Source organism: Pan paniscus, chromosome 12 (genome assembly GCF_029289425.2).
Source record: "Pan paniscus chromosome 12, NHGRI_mPanPan1-v2.0_pri, whole genome shotgun sequence".
Taxonomy (NCBI): domain Eukaryota; kingdom Metazoa; phylum Chordata; class Mammalia; order Primates; family Hominidae; genus Pan; species Pan paniscus.
Window position 1 is genome coordinate 78,813,669 of NC_073261.2, and position 20,483 is coordinate 78,834,151.

At 50.0% G+C, this 20,483-nt stretch overlaps 1 protein-coding gene across 1 annotated transcript in view; it reads left to right on the forward strand.

Annotated features, from left to right (window-relative positions):
• Positions 1-1,387: 1,387 nt before the first annotated feature.
• Positions 1,388-20,483, forward strand: part of KCNK12 (potassium two pore domain channel subfamily K member 12) — a 55,214-nt gene continuing 36,118 nt past the window's right edge. The window contains exon 1 of the mRNA XM_034953077.4: positions 1,388-3,124. Within this exon, the coding sequence (XP_034808968.1) occupies positions 2,734-3,124 (391 nt within the window). The 5' untranslated portion in view covers positions 1,388-2,733. The remainder of the gene's footprint in view (positions 3,125-20,483) is intronic.

A 20,483-nucleotide genomic window follows, 5' to 3' on the forward strand; every position in this document is an offset into this window, starting at 1 on the left:
CCTGTGTTTGCTTGGGAAGTCTGGGCAAAGATAGCCTCTGAGAGGCCTGGCAATGCCCTTCAGTTACATCTGGAGTCTCCAGGGCAACTCCTAGAATGACACGTCTCAGGGCTTCTGTCAAGAGCTGACCAGCCAAGCGGAATCCAGCCCCAGAGGTCCATGACAGGGCTGTCCTCACTGTGTACTGAAGCTGTTAAGAGTGGGGGTACTGGGGGAACAGGGCCTAGGGCAGCATCTGTGGAGAGTCCAGGGGAGCCAAAGCCTTGGAGAAAGAGTTGACTGTTTTGGCAATAATAACAATAGTCTGCAATAACAAAAATTTGTGTTTGTATACACCTTCTGCTGTGCTCCAGAAAAGAGGGAGGTTCGACTTTCTTGGTGGATAAGATATTCTCCCCCTCACACAACGATACCCTAGGCCCATTGTAAGAAGAGCCCTGCAAAACTAGCCACATGCCATCCAGTGCCAGGAAGCCTAGTTCTGAAATGGTGGTGGGGGAGTTTCCACCCATCTGTCCCTACCACAGAGGGAAGTGTACTTGGCTCCATCTATAAACTGAGGCAGCATATCTGGGAAGAACCAAATCTCCAGAGCACCCTGGTTTGGGACAATCAACACCCCAAGTCAGATGCCTTTCAGCTTTCAGCAGCTCTCCTGTCTGCAGTCCACCTCTCATTCTGCGACCGGCCCTAGTTTCGAAGGCGGGAAATGCTCAGTGAGTAGTGGAGGGAACACTTTTAGTACTATGACCCGTAATTGACTGACGCTGCTGCCACCACTTGGGGTTGACCTTAGCCCGGGATTGGAAATGGGCGGTAGGGCAGGGGGCAGGGGTCTGCTTTTTGCCACCGCTCACCCACCTGGGATATCTAAGTACAGTCACCATTATTATTTTTATTTTCTGCCATCATATCATCACCAGGGTCTTGCTTCCCGCAGTCCATAGTAAGCGGGAGGACAGGGAAGGAGCTGGCTGCCCGAAGAGGATGATTTTCCGCCTGTACTGAGGGTGTTCCTCGCCAGAACTTTTGTGGCCCCGGCAAAGCCGGCTTGTGTCCAGCAGAGGAGCACCCGCAGCCGCGCGGGGCATCCGTCGTCTTTTCCTGCCGCGGTGGGGCGTAGGGGGGCGACCATTTCCCAGGGGCGTTCCATAGCACTCAGTTCCCCGCGCCGGCCTCAGGGGAGCTGCTAGTGAGCTTCCCCTACACCTCCTCTATTCCTCTACTCTCTACCGCAGCCAGGGTCTTATTCCCCGCCCCGGGCTAGAGGGGTCGGTGAGCTGGGGTGGCGCGAGGAGCCCGGCAGTCCGCCGGGCCTGGGCTCTTTCTCCCGGTGGCACCTTGGCCCCCTACCCGCGCTTGACTCCTCCCCCGTCTCTATTCCGCAGCGTCCCCGCCCTGTCAGCAGCCTGCTTCAGCGACCGCACCTGCCTCGGGTGGCGGGTAGGGGGGTGCACACGGGAGGTAGAAAGGAAAACAGGGAGGGTTTGGGGTGCACAGCGCAGCGGGGTGAGCAGCCTTGCCCGCGCCTCGGACCCCTGCAGCCCTAGCGGCGCCCGCCCGCCGCTGCGGCACCGATGCGCTGTCCGCGGTGCTGACGCCGGCCGCCCGCTCAGTCGGGAGGGGGAGCAAACGCCCTCGTTCCCAGGTCGCCCGGAGCCCAGCGACCGCCTCTCCCCGATTCCCCGTTTCCAGTGCAACCCTCTGCGTCCTGGGGCTGCGGTTCGATCCAGGGCAAAGGAGTGAACGAAGGGAACTTCAACTTCGGACTAACGCCCGAGAATCCAGTGTCGGCGATTCGCGTCGCGCGGCCTCCAGCCCTGGAGACCTCAGAGCACCACCAACTTGAGCAAAGTTTCACCGCGGCATGAGATAAGGGAGAAATTCCAGAGGCGAAGCGCAGGGAGGAGCAAGACGAGGTTCCCCGGCGGAGTGGTAGCCCGCACCGCAGTCGGACACCTGCTCCGGTGCCCCGCATTGGTGCCGCCAGAGCCACCGGGAGGCGTCGCAGCAGCCCAACTCTCCACCCCCTCCCTCCTGTCCCTACTCACCCCTCCCCAACACCCCGCCCCGGGCGCCAGTGACTCCGCCTCTCCCTGCCGGGCGGCTCTTCGGCTGGAGCTGAGAAAGGAGCGCTTCCCCGGACTCGGCTCGGTTCCGAGGCTCCGAAGCCGACGCCGCCAGCTCAGCCCCGGGGGCGGGAGCAGGACTGCCCGCACAGCCCGCACCTAGGAGGCGCCGAGCCCGAACGCCTCATGGGACGCCCCCGGGGGCTCTCTCCACGCCTTGCTGCCGCGTCCCGGTCCTAGGCGCCCGGGATCCACGGCCCACCCCGCCCGCAGCCCGCGGCCTGTCTGGAGAGGAGTATGAGGCCCGGGGCCCCGCGGACGCCGGCCACCGGGCGGCAGGGGCCTAGCTGCGGAGCCCCGCGCCCGAGAGCGGCGGGTAAGGAGCCGCGGGAGCCGGCGAGGCGTCGGGGCGCGCAGAGGAGCGCCCCTGCCCGGGCACCCGCTGGGCCACGGGACTCGCGTGTGGCCTGAGCGCCGGGGAGGAGGCGGAGGCGCCCCTCTGTCCGGGCTCTGGGAAGGCGACGAGGGGCTCTGCGAAGGCGGCGAGGGGCTCCGCGGCGGCCCCGGACCCCTGGCCACCATCCTCACGCTCCTGCTCCCGCCGGGGGGATGTCGTGGCCCGGGCCCCGAGCGCCGCCCCGGCCCCGGGGCTGAGCTCCGGACCATGTCCTCCCGCAGCCCCCGGCCCCCGCCCCGCCGTAGCCGCCGCCGCCTGCCGCGCCCCTCCTGCTGCTGCTGCTGCTGCCGCCGTTCGCACCTCAACGAGGACACCGGCCGCTTCGTGCTGCTGGCGGCGCTCATCGGCCTCTACCTGGTGGCGGGTGCCACAGTCTTCTCGGCGCTCGAGAGCCCCGGCGAGGCGGAGGCGCGGGCGCGCTGGGGCGCCACGCTGCGCAACTTCAGCGCTGCGCACGGCGTGGCCGAGCCAGAGCTGCGCGCCTTCCTCCGGCACTACGAGGCCGCGCTGGCCGCCGGCGTCCGCGCCGACGCGCTGCGCCCGCGCTGGGACTTCCCCGGCGCCTTCTACTTCGTGGGCACCGTGGTGTCAACCATAGGTGAGCGGCGCGTCCCCCGCGCATCTTTCCTCTCTGTGCCTTTCACCTGCCGCCCTTTCCACTGCTCGGCCGCTCGGTCCGCGTCCCTCGGCTCTCCCTTCCCTTCTAATGTCCCTTTGCTTACTTTCGTCTCGCCCTCCTCTCCGCCGGCCCCGGTTCTCTCTCTCTCTCTCTCCCTCCCGGCTTTCAGTGAGGGAAGAAAGCCCACCTCTGGCGCTCACCCCGGGCCGCCTGTGCTCCAACACTGGCTGGCTCTGTGACCTGACCTTTGTGAGCCTCCGTTTTCTCCTCTAAGAATACGTGCCAAGGGCTACCGGTTCCTTCCTGTTTTCCACCCACAACCCCCAGGCCTCAGTTTCCTCTCCAGGATGATCTCAAAAGCCCCTTCTCCCTCCACCCTCAGCGCTTTTATTTCTTTTCATAGTCTCCCCCGCTTTCTTCTTTTACCCTGTTTTCTCCCTCAGTGGCCTCTAACTCCTTTACCCTGGAGAGGGTGACCACTTGCCCCAGAATCACTTTCCCTAGATCTCCTTCCCACTTGCTTCTCCTACAGTCTATACCGCCCCCCAAAGTAAAGCCCGTTAGCCTGAGGCCAGGACTTCAGCTGCTGTTGTTCTGCCTCCCTTCCTTGTGTTCTCCCCCAGCTCCCAGCCCCTTCTCCAATTTCTTGACCTTTTTTTTGTTCCCTTGCCACTTTTTCCAACCATTAGTGGTACCAAGGGGTAGCTGGGAGCAGGGATAGTTCCCCTATTCTTTCCATCATCTCTTCTCTCTTTTTTTGGATATAAACAGTTCACGTTTTCTCAACCTTATGAAGAATGCTGTGTCAATAGTCCTTCAGGCCCCCACCCCTCTCTCTGTGGCCAGATTGCTGCCTCTGAGCTCCTGTGGAGAAATTCTGGAGCCACCCCTGCTCTCCATCCACCCCTTCATTCCTCTTTCTTCCTCTCCTCTCACTCACTTTTCCCATCCCCCACTTTCCCTGGGCCCTGGGTGTCATGTGAAACAAAGCCCCCACCCTCGGTTACTCACCTGTATAGAGTGCAGCAGAAATGCATGCTTATCACCTTGACAAGGCTGTGTGTGTCCCCCAACTCCTGCTTTGAATCCCAGGATGGAAGAAGGCACTTGGCTGGTCACACCTCTAGTCACCCTAAGGCACTCTCTCCTGTGCAGTTTTGGAGGAGGGGGCTGGATTTGCTGGGCTTGAGAAGTGAGGGATTTCATAGACACACCTTCTGGAGTGGTTTGGTATGCCAGTTCAGATACAGAGGCATGGACTGTAACTGCCCAGGATAAGCCACAGCAGATGGCTGGTTGGAGGCAGGGAGAGAGGCTGCCTCCATGTGCAGCATATGAGCAGCTAGAGATGTCTCTCTAAGTGTATATGTATAGTCTATGAAAGCACTTCCTTGCCTTCAATGATTTTTCATGTGTCATGCTTGATCTGATTATTTTAAATAGAAAAGGCAAATATGGCCCAAGTCCAAGGCACACACAAATTGGATAAAAATACCCTTTAAAAAGCTATATCATGTTGTTATGGTGATAGAAGATATAAAATGACCCCCTCAAAAAAAATCCCCTTTTAAGAGCTGCATCAAGTTGCTATAGCAACTAGAGTTTTTTTTTAAGTGCTTTAAAAGTACTAAGGATGCTTAGTCCTAGAGGATGACATCATGCATCCATAGCTCATTGTTGACTTGTGCTCTTCTTCTTGTAAACACGCCCTTTCCCTTTCTTCCACCTAGAGGCACCTGTGCACATATTGGGTGGTCATAGCACTTTTTCCCAGTGACATGTTCTGGCTTCCTAATGGAACCCACAGGCTAAAGGGGAAGCTGTTGGCAGTGTCCCTTTCCTTTTTGGGCCATGAGTCCATCCAAATAAGGCCCCATTCCAATGGCCTGTGGTCTCTGTGCCTCTCTGATGAGCTCCATCAATCTGTCATTCGGTGCTCCTTTGGAGGCACTGATTCTGAGCCCAGCCACAGCTTCTAAAGCTTCTCTTTCAGCAATTTACACAAAATCAAGTCAGTGTGTTGGGAAATTGTTCCATGCCCCAGCCTTTAGTCTACTGGCAGGATTGACTGTTCTTTAGTCAAGTGGAAAGGAGCTATATTCTCTTTCTTGATTCGTGTTTTCAGATGTAGGCAAGCAATGTAGGAGGGCTACACTGAAGCATGTGGTTATATTACGAGTGACCCAGCACGTTGCTTCCAAAATCTGCGGGGAAACATTTAAACCAGCCTGTGTACAGCTCAGGGTTGAACCAGCCCTCTGTGAGGATGCCAAGACAGCCACAAAAGTAGCAGGGTCTCTGCTGATTATTGCCCCTGCTGGGATATTCTGGGGTCAGTGGTTCAAATTGGTCACTTCCATCAGTCAGATAAATTCTGCTGAATCCCCAAGTAGCATAATTGGCATTTCAGCTTTCTCTTTGCAAAATGCATTTGGATGAGGTTTAAGTAAAGATCTCCACAGGTCAGTTTCTCTTCTGCTTACATAGTTCCTTTCTCTTAAATGGCCTGAATCTTCAAAGACAATTATTATTATTATTGATGCTTGTATGGGTTCAACAGATCAGGGAGCAAAAGCTCAGTCCACAAAAAATGGGCAGTCAGGATTCTTTATCTGACTCTTTATCCAATGAAGAGGAAAATTAGCACATACTCAGTTTTATTTGATGAGTGAGTATCACAGTGTATATGGTTCATACAGTGCTGTGGAATTCAGGGGAACAAAATGATTTGATTCAGCTATTTATACTGCCTAATCAAAAGGACATATGTATGTGTGTGTGTGTTGTGTAGACCCAGATATATGATTCATCTAGACTTTAGTATTGGAAATCTTTCCTTCCATTCATTCCGTAACATGATTGTATGTATCAGGCTGTATTTTGAAAGGTTAAAGCTTACTCTGCATGGCAGAGATTAAGACATATTCCAACATGGGCAGCTGGATCACAGCATTTATGAGCAACATATCTTGGCCATCCTCACTGAAGATGATTAGAACAAGAAGGGGACCTTTTTGGTCCAATCTCATGTGGCACAGGGTTAGGGGACTTGTCAGTGGTCACACAGTTAATGAGGGGTTCAGCTAGGTCCAGAAACCAAGTTGTGCAATATCCACCAATTTCATGCATATAATTGGTGGGAACGTTCTTGTTTCAGATTGCAATATTTAATAATGTCTGTCTGTCTGAGTGTGAGAGAGAGTGTATGTGTGTGTAACCAGGGCAGGGACTGGTCTGCTGGTCTATTGGTCACGTCATCAACTGATTAAGTCCAGAGAAAACTTGAAGGACAAGACAGATTTACAGGCCAGACAAGTTAGAAGCATCTGGCAGGTCTTAGTTAGCTAGACAGGCAAAAGCCAGCCTAAAGGGCAGAGATGGGGTACTAGCAAGTAGGAGAACTTCTGGCAAACTGTGGTCTAAGGACAGAAGTCACTTGCTTTCTGCCCTTTTTTGCACCAGTGTGTGTATGTGTGTGTGCACGTGTGTGTGTACACACGTGCACACACACACTCTTGAGAGCACATGTGTATAGAGGAGGGGAAGAAGGGGCAGGAATGGGCTTTCACCTGGTGGAAGACGTAATGAAAGGTTCAGGTATGGCTGTGTGTACTCAAGGTTACATGGAACACCACAATGAAGTAGAATGTTTGTCCTGATATTTGGTTTGAACAGGGCCCCGTATCCACAGCTGGGCAGTTTGCAATCGTGTAGATACACGTGTGTCTACACAGTGCGGTACCAGTGGAAAATTTTGCCTGTGATTATTCAGCAGCCGTTCAGGCTGTGTAGAAAGTTAATCTGAATAGCTCAAGCGAAATAAAAATCTACTTTGTAGTCTAAATTATTCATACCAATTGCTTACACTGAACTGAAATCCTGGGTAATTATTATTTCTCCAATTTATGCTATATGACATATTCCCTAGGGGTTGAAATCAAGTTTGTTTTAATGTGAATGTATCCATTTATTCATTCCGCCAATTAACAAACATCTAAGACAAGCATCACTCATCATAGATGCATGTGTGGCCTTTGGCATGTTGTCTGCACTTCCTGTGATTGTATGAACTCCTAAAGATAAAGATACTGTCTTGTGTTCTTTTAGCACGAAACAATATTCTTGAAGACAGTATTCCAGCTCAAAGATATTCCAAACAATCCAAACAGAATTAACCCATCACTTCACATCCTAAAGGATGTTTATCAGTTAACTTTGAAAAGATTAAATGGAAACTCTCCACTGGGGTTTTAATTATGCATCTGCTGTCAGATTTACACATAGGAAAGAACATATTTTAAAATCTTTCTCAAATGGCAGCTTGATATAAACAGAAATATTTTTGCTTCCTTTTATTAGGTTTTCTGGCAGCGTTTTTTAGCTATAAAGCTAAAATCATGCCGCTGTAGACGGGATGGTGTAGGTATAAGAGTTGTCACTTTTGGCACTGCATAATTTAGCTTGCTACTTTCAGAATTAGGCACACTTAATTATTCAGCCACGAGATTAGTAACAAGTCCTAACTTTTTCCCTCTTTTTCAACAGGGATTTTTTAAAAACTCTTTTTGCTACAAAGGAAACTAAGACATTATAAGCCCAAAATGTCACTACCACATTTACATTCAACTTTCTTCTAACATGTATGTAATCCAGCTGGAGATAGTTTTGATATCTGGAATGAAATACATTATCCAGAAGGAGAGGCGCATCCTTCCTTGCGTATTTCTCTCATCAACTTTTTTTTTAAAGAGACACAGTCTTACTCCATTGCCCAGGCTGGAGTACAGTGGTGCAAACACAGCTTACCATAGCCTCAACCTCCTGGGCACAAGCAATCTTTCCACTGCAGCCTCCCAAGAAGCTGGGATCACAGGCACACATCACCACACCTGGCTAATTTTTTTTTTTTTAAGAGACAGAGCCTCGCTACATTGCCCAGGCTGACGTCAAACTCCCTGGCTCAAGCAATCCTGCTACCCCAGCCTTTCAGCGTGCTGGGATTACAGCCGGGAGCCACCAGCCACCATGCCCAGTCTCATCAACTATTTTTTATTGAAAGATGATGCTGTGACAGCTTTGAAGGACATTTAGGAAGAAAATACCTCCTTAAATTTGAAACTCTGAGTGGAGAGCAGGAAATGTGTTACCATTCACTGCTCCATCCTCAGCACCCAGCATCAGACCTAGCCCATAGTAAACAATAATTATTTATTATATGAATAAGAGAACAAGTCATTCATGATACCACTGCACTAACACAACTCTTCATGTCTGCACGTTCCCCTGCAGTTCCTTGTCATGCCTTTTGTAGGAAAAAGAAAGGAAAGTAACTGATGTGTACTGAGCTGCTTCTGTTTTATTAACATTTTATTACTGATGTTGTTTCTCTGTTTTCACGTAGTCTAATTTTAGTGGGTGCATAATATTCCATCTAGTTGATGTTCTGTAATTCACTACCCCTATTGCTGGATAGCTGGGTGTTTCCCAGTTTGGGGCTATTTTGAGTAATGCCACAGTGATCATCTTTATGCAAGATGGCCTTTTCTTTCTGTGATATCTCCTTGGGATGACTTCCAGCTGGTGAAATTGCTGAGTCAGTGGGTACTGCTGTCTTCATGGTGCTTGTGGCCAGCCCCTTTGGAGCGAGAGACTGTCTGGTCTCTTTGTATCTGAGCCTATGCCTCTACAAAGCCTAGGAGCGACTGGACAGTTATCCAGCTAATTGCTCCATGGAAAGGGGCCGCACATCCACTTGGTTTTCTCCAGGACTGCACTCAGTTCCAGGAGGTGAGCTGCCTCCCGAACAAGGCTGTGGCGTTAGGATCTTCAACCTCCCTTATTTTAATGAGAGCAGCTTCCTTTGGGAAGTTCTGGGAGAGTGGAGAAAGGTAAGAAGAAAAAACAGGTGGGGGCACTGCCAGGCCATCAAAAACTGAGACAAGAAAGGTACCTGGATCCCCCTGCTCTCCCCTGGACTCCCAGGAATGGTCTGCCGCTATTCCTGGGCCAAGCCAGCTGAGAGAGAACATATTTCCACTCAGTCTTGACTATGCCCAAGGGCCCCCGCGTCGAACAGCTCAGAATTGTGCCGAATGGAGCAAAGGTACACTCCTAGAGTATTCTAGCTGGAAGCACCACAAAGATCCTTCATAACTTTCCCCAGGCATGTAGACCATTTTGTCAACAAAAGCCAACAATCCGCCCATTATAGCAAATAGGAGCAGAGCTGCTGTAATTGGGGGTGGGGGCCGGAGTCCGGACCAGTGGGCCTTTCCTCAGTTGCCGCCCGCTCCCTGAAGTCTTCTCTGAGGAGCCCTAGAGCATCTCCAAGACCAGCCCAAAGAGGGTGAATTTACCCTCGTTCCTCATTTTACACAAGGCTCAGAGAGGAGGAGAGGTTGCCCAAGTTACCCAGCAAGTCAAAGGGGGATTCGCTGAGAGCTTGAGCTCTCATCCTCCCTAGAAGAGTTACATCAATATTGCCAAAGGTAGGTGTATCTCTCTCACTCTCCCACACCCTTTCTTACACACATAATTCTCACAAACAGCACACACAGACACACACACACACTGCTCACATAGACAAGTAGAGAATCCAGCACAGTTCTGAGAGGGCACCAAGGCTTCCCAGAAGGGGTGAGTGTTGCGCTACGCACAGAGGGGAGGAGCTGGAGAGAAGGGTGGGTATCTGAGGAACAGAAGGCAGGCTGAGTGACTTGTGAGGGGGCTTTGGGTAAAAACTCCTACTTGATCTGGAGATGGTGGTGGTAGCCTTGGGTAAGTGTTCAGTAAGTGTCCCCATCCCTGACACCTGGAGCAGCACTCCCTTGCCTTGTTTGGCTGCCTCAGATTCAGAGGATCTTGGAAACAACAAAAGGCCGTTGGTCTATTCCTGTGTCACCCCCAGCTCTGGAGTCCTCCCCAAGTTTTCTGGCCCTTCCATTTTTTCCGTCCAGTTCCACTGACTTTCCGGGGTCTGGGGCTCTGCATGGGGCCACCAGCCAGCAATCCGGAAAGTGTGTGGAGCCCAAGGTGCGTGCTTTGGGCAGAGTCCAGCCTCTGATCCTCACCAAAGTTTTTTTAAGAGACACGGTCATACTCTCTGCAGAGTTTCTACACGGGGAGAGTTGGTGAGGAACAGGGGGTGGAGGGGCTTGAAACTGCAGGAAGCACAGCACTTTCCAGGAGGTTGGGGAGGTGCTGGTAGAGAATGAAGAAGGGTACTGAAGCCCCTTGGCTCTCACCCTAAGCCAACTCTTGGCTGCCACCACTGCTATGAGACTCTGGCCCCAGGAAGTTCTACCCCAAACCCTGCCATTCCCTAGCCACCAACCAGGGGACTCTAGGTCCCCTCTCCAAGTGGCCACTGGCTATGGTGGAGAATGCTCTGGACTCTGTCTTGTGAGTGCTGCCTCCTCCCTGCGCTTGGCCATCCCCCAACATGGGGCTAACTTCCTGGCTTACTAGCAGGTCAGTGGTAACTGGTGTGCCTGGGCCCTTAGAAAAATTGAGCCCTGGGGTTTCTCCTCCATCTGCTTCCTCCAGATCCCAGAGGATCTCATTCCAAGGTGACCTCAGGATGAAGCATCCAGAATCTTGTAATTGCAGATTTTACAATGTTCACAGTGTTTTTATACTCAACAGCAACAGATGTTACAGACCAGGAAGGTAGGATAGCATGCAGCAGTGCTTCTCAAACTGTAAGGTGCCTGGAACCACCTGGGAATCTGCTTACCAAGTAGTTTCTGTTGAGTAGGTCTAGGGTGGGACCTGACAGTCTGCATTCCTCATGAGCTCCTGGCAATGCCTATGCTGATGCACTTGGAGTCGCTAGGGTAGAGAGAACAGCGGTGAGTCAGGCACTAGGAGTCTAGACCTGGCTCTGCCACTAACTGGCTGCGTGGCTTTAGGCAGGACATATCACCATTCAGTGCCTCAGTTTCTCCCTTACTAACAGAAGGGAATGCCAAAGGTCCTTTGAGCCCCTTCTTAGCTCAGATGTTCTTATACCTGGGAAGACTATTGGCTCATATCCTTCCTTCCAGTATAGTTTAGTGTCGACTCTAAACAAACCAGCACTGCAGCCAGCCTGCTTGCCTGGATTCACGTCCTAATTCTTAAGTATTCAAACTGTGTGTTTTTGGTGAGTGGATATACTTCTCCTTGCCTCAGTTGCCTCCTCTCTAAAGTGAAGACCATGATGGTTCCTACCCCATGGGGTTACTTTAAAGACTGAAGGCTCTAACCCATGGGTGCAGTGCCTGGTAACCCTGAGTAGCATCTGCTCCCCAGATCTCGGCAACCCTGTTGGTGAGCCCTGCCCTGCCTCTGTGTGAAGGAGGGGAGGCCAAGACACATTTCCTTCCCTGTAGCTCACCCGGCCACACCACCCTGTGCATGGTCCAGTCCTCTGGGCCTCAGCCCCCCTGCTGTGTGGCACCTGCTGCACTCTGGTTGGTCACTGCCTCTCGGGTGTGTTGTGTCCTATGCTGTTAAATAACCGGCCTGGAAGGGTACTTTTGAAAATGCATTTTCTTTGGGTCCTCAACTAGAATATCTTAATCATCCCTCATAGGCGCAGTGCTCTTTAATCATTGTCAAGGACATAATTGGTGGATAACTGAATGAATGATTGAGTGGTGAGTTAGACCAGTGACATCCAGTGCTTCTCTGCCCCCCACACCCAGAGCAGAGCCCTGGGCAGCCACACTCCTGGCCACCCTCCTTGTTTCCAGGTGTGCTGAGGCCTCTTGGCAATGCTGAGGCTGAGGAGGAGGTCATGGAGTTGAAGAGTAGCAGGGAAGCCAGATGCTGGCTGAGGCCAGGTCCTGCCACACTTCTCTGAGGTGGGTCCAGTGTCATGGCTGCTGGGTGAAGGTCGCTGAAGGAAGGCACTGCAGCAAATAGTCCCACGTGTGGGTGCCAGCCTGCTGCTCCCTGCACCCCGGAGCTACCATGACTCCCTGGTGGGTGGAGGAAGCACCGGGACCCCCTTCCCAGGCAGAAGCCTCCCGGAGCAGGACAGGATCTGGGGCCAGGGGAGGCCGCAGAGCCCACCAGTATCTCCCCTTTCCAAACTCTCCATCATGCCAGCAGCCAATGCCTTTGTTCTGGGGAGTGAGGGGGATAACTGAGGCATTGTTGGTCTCCCTGATTGACTCCCCTCCCTGCCACATGTCATGTTTGCCAGTTCACTGTGTTTTTATCTGCGTTTACTCAGTAAGCTCCCACAAATCCTAGGACAGCAAAGAAAATTATATCCCATTTCACAGATGACAGGCTCAGAGAGGTTAAGCAACTTTCTTGGCATCACACAGCAAGTCAGTCAATGGCAGAATAGAGGATCCAGGGCTCCTGACTGCTCAAGATCTCTGCTGTCTCTGAATTGTGCAGTTCCACAGAGGGGGAAGAACCATAGCCCAGTCTGGGGTCTGCAGGGTTGTGTGGGTGGAGGAGGAGGATGAGGAGACATCAGCGAGAGCTGAAGCACAGTTTGGGGACTCTGGGATTTGGCTGTGCTGTGCTTCTGGCAGTGTCAGTGGCTACACTAAAGCGAGGGCTGCCTGCTTCCCATCCTTCGCCACCTAGTACCTCTCTGTGAAGGAGGCTGCCAACCAGATCGAAGAGGGTAGAGCACGTGCTTCCCACAGAGCTCACCAGAACTCTGGGAACTTGTTGAAGAGGACCGAGCTCCCGCCCAGACCTGAGAACCCTCAGCCTTGCACTGGAAACAGCTGCAGTGGGCATGGACAGGCGGGACAGAAAACCAAAAAAACAGGACGGCCTCCCTTAAGCACACCAGCAAGGAAAGCCTGGGGACATGGCCAGCTCAGAACTCGCCTCCTGAAGGCTGGTTGGCTTGAGGGAGACTCTGCCTAAGGTCATGTCCTGAAACAGACCCTGCCTAGACCTTGCACCAAGCACCTGCCAGTGCTACTCTCTTCTCTAGCCACCCTTAACTTCTGTCCCCCTTACCTCGCACTTTAAGCCTCTAGGCTGTTACATATGCTGTACTCTCCACCTGGAATGCCCTTCCCTTCCTCCCTGTTTTCTACCAGGTGAAATCAGTCTTCAAGATCCAGCTCAAATGGTGCCACTAGAGAGGGACCTACTGTGAAGTCCCTCTTACTGCCCTCAGACCTGTGACAATCATTTGTTTCTATGCCAGCTTCCCCATCTGTGAAGTAAGCCACCGTTCAGTGGGTTAAGATGTGTCTAAAGCTGGCCCAGGGCCCAGCACATAGTAGGTATGCAGAAAACTTAGTTTCTTCTTTCTCCACCTCAGAAGCTACATCTTAGTAGTGCTTGTCACTGTTACAATTAATAACATGATAATAACCATGATGGCAGCAGCAATGCATTGAATGACTACTTTGAAGTGCAGCAAAGAGGTAATTTCTGTCAATCATGGAGCATAATACTTGGCACAAAGTAGGTGATTAATCAACATATGTTGAGTGGATGGAATGAATGAGTAACTGAAAACCCTGGACTGCTGGAAATTAACAACGAAAAATAAAAACTGAGCAAGCTGGGCCCAGGCCAGGTTTCCAGAACCTCCCAGGGCCTCCCTGCCGGGCTCCCCACTCCTACAGCTGGAGGGGCTGGCTGTGCATGAGCCCCTCTGCTGGGCCGTTGCTTTAATGCTCTCTCAGTGGCTGGCAGGTGTGCAGCAGGGCAGCCAGCTCATTCTGGAGCTCCCCTCCCTGGCAGTGCTGTTTCCATGGCTCTCTGAGTCAGCTGGGTCCTTATCCTGACCCTGCCCTGGACTGAAACCAAACTAGACAATTCTAAGCCTCAGCCCTTGTTACCCTCAGAAAGCAGTAGGAAAAGTTCAGTTCTGAACTAGGAGGGCTTCTGGTCCTAGTTTTCCCACTGACTCAGATTTCCTATCTGGCCCTGGCCTTGGCCACATCTCTTAGCCATAAAGAGGCCCTGCTCAATTCCACCTCTCAGTCCAGTGGTTCTGCCTTTTCTCTTCACCTGCCCAGGACACATTCCTTAGAAACTGGAGGTTGCTTCACACATTTGACGGAAGTTTAATCAGTAATGAAATGCAATTCCACAAACCAGGAAAAGCCACCCCCACCCACACGGCCCAGCACCATCACAATGCCTCCAAAAATACTTGGGGAAGCTTTTATTGGAATCAGTTGTCCTAGCTTTCTGGAAAGTTTCAGTTGAGATAAACGCAAACTCCGAATCGCACTCCGCGTGACTCCTCTCTAATCCTTTCCAAATGGCCATGATCCTCTTCCCTGCTGCCAAGTGTTCTGAATTCTGAGCGCCTCGTGTGAGCCTGCTTAGCTGCTAACACCAGGACCTGCCAGGAATTCTGCAGGGACAGCCCAGGTGCGAGAGGGAAAGGTAGGCACGGGCCTCTGCCTGTGCTGAGTGTGTTGGCATTTCCTAGGGGCGGGGTGCATTTTGGAGGCCATGCAGGTTTGGATTGCTGGGTTCTCTTCTAAAATGGAAGGTCGGGAAAGAAAGCTGAGATTGCCTGGGAGCTAATTCTGAAGGTCTGGCAGCCTCAGTGGCAGGCAGGGAAGAGGTCCTTGCCTGTGTCAGTGCAGAAGTGGGACTGCAGGGCCTGCCCCTGCCAGCACCCTCTTTGTCACTCCCCACACTTCCTGCTGGTTTGGCATGGAATCACTTGTGTGACTGTGTGCTTAGCATCTGCTTCTCTTGCCAGATTCTGGGTTCCTGGAAGATGAGAACGCTATCTCCTCCATTCCCCTCCATGTCTCCAATGCCTGGCACAGGGCACGGCACATGGGAGGGGCTACAGAAATATTTTCGGAATCAATGTAAATTTGAATGAATGGCTGTTTCCAAGATTCCCAACTCTACCTAGGCAGGCACCTGTTTTATAAAAAGTAAAATATGATGATCAGATGATGACCTGCTTTGTAAAAGAAGGCTTTGCTTCTCAAAGGGATTCATTCCAAAGCTTCTGTAAGCAGCAACATACCCCATTATATTTAAAGAGAGATGTAACTTGTAACCAATGTCAGGAACCCAGCAGCTGCATGAAGTCCACCTTACTGCCATTTCTACCTTCACAGTCCCTAAATCCCTAAGGCATCTCAGTCCCTAACATCAAATTAGTGAGCAATATACATGACCCAGAAGGCAGTTCAGAAGAGTATATAACAAGAGCTGAAGTGGGTCATACACCTGTACTGATTGGAGTTGTTCGGGCCTCTTGGTGCAGTCAAGCAGAGATTGGATTATATGCCTAACATACGGAAATTGCCTTACAAAGCTCCTTGATGTGCATTGTTCAGCCGGGCAGGTATGCATTATTCATGTATCCATTTTAAGAATGAAGAAATCTGCATTGCCAAGTGACAATTTGCAGTACAATGTAGTGGTTAGGGAGAGAATGCTGGGGGCCCTGGTCTTGGGTATTAATTTTAGCTTGTCTTGGTCTGTTTTCTGCTTCCATAACAGAATATCACAGACTGGGTAATTTATTAAAAAAACAAACAAAAAAAAACAAGTTGATTTAACTCACCATTCTGGAAGCTGGGAAGTTTATGATAGAGGGCTCTGGCATCTGGCAAGAGTCATCCATGTGGAAGGCATCACATGGTGAGCAAGTGCAGGACAGAATCAGCCCAAACTCATCCTTTTATCAGGAGCCCACTCCCGCAATAACCAACCCACTCCAGTGATGATGACATTAATCCATTCATGAGAACAGAACCCACATGACCCAATCACCTCTTAAAGTTCTCACCTCTTAAAAGTCTTACAATAGCCATTGGATTTCAACGTAAGTTTTGGAGGAGACATTCAAACCATAGCAAGCTCTGTCATTGGGGTTGCCAGCATGCATCTCCTGCCCATTCACTGAAGTCTGCCTCACTGAGTTCCTCTCCAACCTTCTCCAGCCTCCCACAGATGATGCATCCAAGAACTGGGCTCCTTAACCATCTCATCTATAACCATATTTCTTTCCATCCCACCCCAGCAGGTCATTTGGTTCTATCTATGTATGTCCTTGCTATTACTAGTAACTGCATTACCTTCAAAGTTTTTGACTCTAAACATCTCACCTCTGACCACCACCTCCCATGCTTCCAGCTCCCATCCTTTGATATCACCCTGTTTGGGTGAGATCATAATCCTTTGGCTGTAAGACCTACAGGTCTTTTACACTCCCTCTTATTTTTCCACCATCTTCTTTGAGCCTGCATTTCTTTTTTAACTCAGCTTGGATTCATTCCCTTTTCAGAGACCCTTAACTTCCTTGCCCCTCTCTCCCTATGTTGTACCCCTATCAAAATACCAACTCTCCACATATTCTTCATCTGCCCTCAAGCAGCTGAATATGGCTAATGAACTATGCAGAGATGCTGACTGGTCCAACTTTAAATTGGTGACCCTGAGTACCAGCTGGACACTCCACACTGGCAGCACCCCCCACATCCCACTGTACTTCCTACTGTGTCCACCATTTATCCTCCCACTCCCATCTTTAGCCTCCCATTCCCCTCACTCTCTGCTAACTACCTTTTTTTCACACTCCATTGAGGTAATAAAAGTAATCAGAAGGGGACTTCCTTATCTTCACACCCCTAAATCCACCCACCATGTGGAGCTGCTTTCTCTCCTGTGGCAGTGGATGAAGTGCCCACTTACAAATGCCAGCTTCACTGGGTCTCACTTCCTCTAACTTCCTCCAGGGCTTAGTTCCTGTCATTACCCACTCCCCATGCATTGTTAATTTATACTCCATCGGTATGCAAACATGTATATTCTTCCTTCTTAATAGACCCTGCATCACCCTCCTGCTACTTTCCCATTTCTCTGCCCTCCTTTACAGGAAAGCTTCTGAGAAGAGTAGTCAACCTCTCTCTCACCTGCCCTTCTCCCCTGGATCCAACTCAATCAGGAGTCCAGCCCCACCTTTCCAGTGACTACGTTATTGTAAGGTCCCTAGTGGCCCCCTTCCTAAAAAATCCAGTGATGACTTGCCTGTCCTCAGCATCTCAGCAACATTTGACATGGCTGACCATTTATCCTCAAACTCCTCTTTTCTCTTGGCTTCCAGAACATCATGCTGTCCTTGATCCTCACTGGCTGCTTTCCTTGGTCCTTTTTGCTGGATCTCTATGTGACCTTTCAGTATGAGAGGGCCCCATGCTCAGTCCTCACTCTGGACTGTCTCCAAACAATCTCTCACCTGTAGAGGAAAAGCTTTTCCCCTACATTTTCTTATTTTCAGCAGCTAGGGCCCTGAATTAAAAGACAGATTAATAGGAGAAAAGATTTATTGCATATACACATGGAGGCCTTCATAGAAAAGTAATTACCTAAAAAGAAGTTGTATACCATTTTAACAAAGAGTGATAAATTGTGAAGTAATGATGAGATAAAAGGAGTTTGGACTTCTAGAAGTGGTAAATTATGGGAAGATAAATATAGGGGGGAAACTAATGGAGAATAAGCTTTGGTTTTAGTAAGGTTTGTTATGCAAACTCAATCTTGTACAATCTCTAGAGTGATAATGGGGTCCCCAGTGATTAAGAGTACAGAGAGGGTAAGGAAGACACCTTGGCAAAGGGAAATTTATGTCCTGCCTTTAGGCAGATAGGGGAGGATAAGGAGCTTTCTTTGCATCTGCTGCCTCCAAATTGCCTGCAGCTCAAAACAATCCTTGTGCTAAAGTGACATATTTGGGGATGGCATACTCTGATCCCCTTCACACCCTTTGGCTTTAAACCCATTTATCTATTGATGAATAACCCATCTTCTACACTAAGCTTCAGAACCATGGGTCCAACTGCCCACTTGACATCTCCATATGGATATTCAATATGTATCAAAACTTTTAAAAGCCCAAAATAGAACTCCTGATTCCTGCTATATCCCACTCTTGACTGTTCCCCTCACAAGCTGTTCCTGCTCCTTGGTACACTGCTCCATGAGTCTTCATATCAATAAATGTCATCCATATAGAGTTGTCCTGATTCTTCTTTTTTTCCTAAACTTTCATATCCAATTCATCATCAACTCTTGTCAGCTCAATCCGCATAATACATTCTGATTCCATCCACTTGTCTCCCTGCCCATCACGACCAGTCTACTCCAACTGTCACCATCATTTCTTGCTGGGGCAACTAAGTTAGCGTTCTAACCAATCCCCCAGCTTTCTCTATGCTCCTTGACAGCCTGTTCTTCACACACAGCCAAAGAGATCTTTAAAAGTGGAAGTCAGGCCAAGTCCTTTGCTTGTTTGAAATCCTTCAGTGACTTCCTGTTGCACAAAATCTGACTCTTCACCATGACACTCAAGGCCCTGCATAATCTGGCCCTGATCCCTCTTAGCCTCACTGGCACTGGCACTGCTTTCCCCTTCACTCAGTGCACTACAGCCACACTGGACTTACCCAGATCAGACTTCTGGGCATTTACACTTGCTGTTCCTGCTGCCTGGCGCACTGCTCTGTGAGTCACGTCATGGCTGACTTCTCTTAACCACATTCAAGCCTCATATCTAAAGTTAAAATGTCACCCTTGAGGAGCCTTCCCTGGTCCCCCTGATTACAGTAGTGTCCCCCCACTAACCCCTAGTCACTGTCCCTCACACTATTCTGCCTTATTGTCCTTAGAACATGTACCGTTTTTGGAAATCATCCTGTTCATGAACAAATAAGGTGTTTATGTGTTTGTTTGTTCCCTGACCTCTGCTCACTCCCTGCTCCATGAGAACAGGGTTCTCGTCCCTCTTGTCCACTATTATATTCCCATTGCCTAGCACAGTACCTTGTGTTTGTTGAATAGATGAACTTCCAAAGCTTCCATTTTAACATTTATAAAATGGGAATCATAATAACACCTGTATCATGTGGTGGTTGGGAGAATTATATGAGACAATGAATGCAGATACTTAGTCTGGCCCTGGTATTTCATAAGCACTTTAATGTGGGCTTATATTTTTATTAATAGATAATCTGGCTGAGTTCACATGTGAGTGGCAAAGCTAAACCCTGAGCTGAGTTCTCTGACCCCAGATCTTTTGTTCTTTCCAGTATGCCTGATGCCACCTCTCAGGTTGCAGGGTAGGCAGTATTGAAAGAACAGTGTGAGTGAGGTCAGGACCAGCCTGCCTTAAGCAAGTTAAGGAACAATGACAGGTGAAACTGCTTCAATAGGTTAAGGTCATATTGGAGAGCTTTGAAAGCCAGGTGGAAACATTTAGACTTGGTATGGGGGCAACAGGAAACCACTGGAGTTCTTGAACAGGGGTGTAATGTGATCATGACTATTTTAGAAGAAGATTCTGGCACTTTAGTCACCATATAGTTACGCCGTTAAGTCAGGCAACCTCGTTAGTCTAAACTGTTAGTCTCTAGAACTACCTTCAAACAACCAGATAATTGTGAAGTCCCTTGTTTTGGCTGTTCACCTCAAACATTAAATCAGGCCATTATCAACTGTCCCCTCACTTTATCAAGAGCTTACCACTGTACTTCTGCCTGGGTGACAGAGCGAGATCCTGGGTGCCCCCCCACCCCACCAAAAAAAACAGCTTATATATCTCTATCAGTGATAAATCACTGAGGAATATGTGCTTAGTTTGTATATTCAGCTCTGAACTGCTATATGATCCCAAACTTATTCAAGAGGACTGCCAACATGAATTGTTTCTTTACGTGCTCTAAGTGGTTCATAATCTAGGAGTTATAATTTTATTTTATAGCTACTGGTGTTCACACTTTAAACAAAGAGCAGAATTCGTCACATTAGACTGAAGAGCTATATACTCTTGCAATGAGGTCTACCTCACAGGGTCATGGGGAGGACCCTTGCATAGCCTGAGAACCAGTAACTGTTTGTTCATTTGTTTATATGGCAGCCCAGGATGCTGAATATTTGTGGCAGGATGAATTGGGTAGAAGGGACTAGGGATAGGAACTGGGGGATCATGTGGCCTTTGGAAAGGAGCAAAAGAAAAGGGGTAAGAGATATTTTCAGGAGCCAAAGACAGAATTTGGTTATCGTCACTCAACAAGACTCAACAAGACCTCTGCTGATCTTGGGTCCCCCCTCATTTCTTGACATCATGCCCACACAGGAAGATCTAGGCAAAGGGGCTGACCATGGGCCTGGGGATTTCTTTCCTTTTTTTTTCTTTTTTTTGGAGCCAGAGTCTCACTCTGTCATCCAGGCTGGAGTGGAGTGGTGCGATCCCTGCTCACTGCAACCTGTGCCTCCTGGGTTCAAGTGGTTCTTGTGCCTCAGCCTCCTGAGTAGCTGGGATTACAGACATGCACCACCATGCCCAGCTAATTTTTGTATTTTTAGTAGAGATGGGGTTTGACCATGT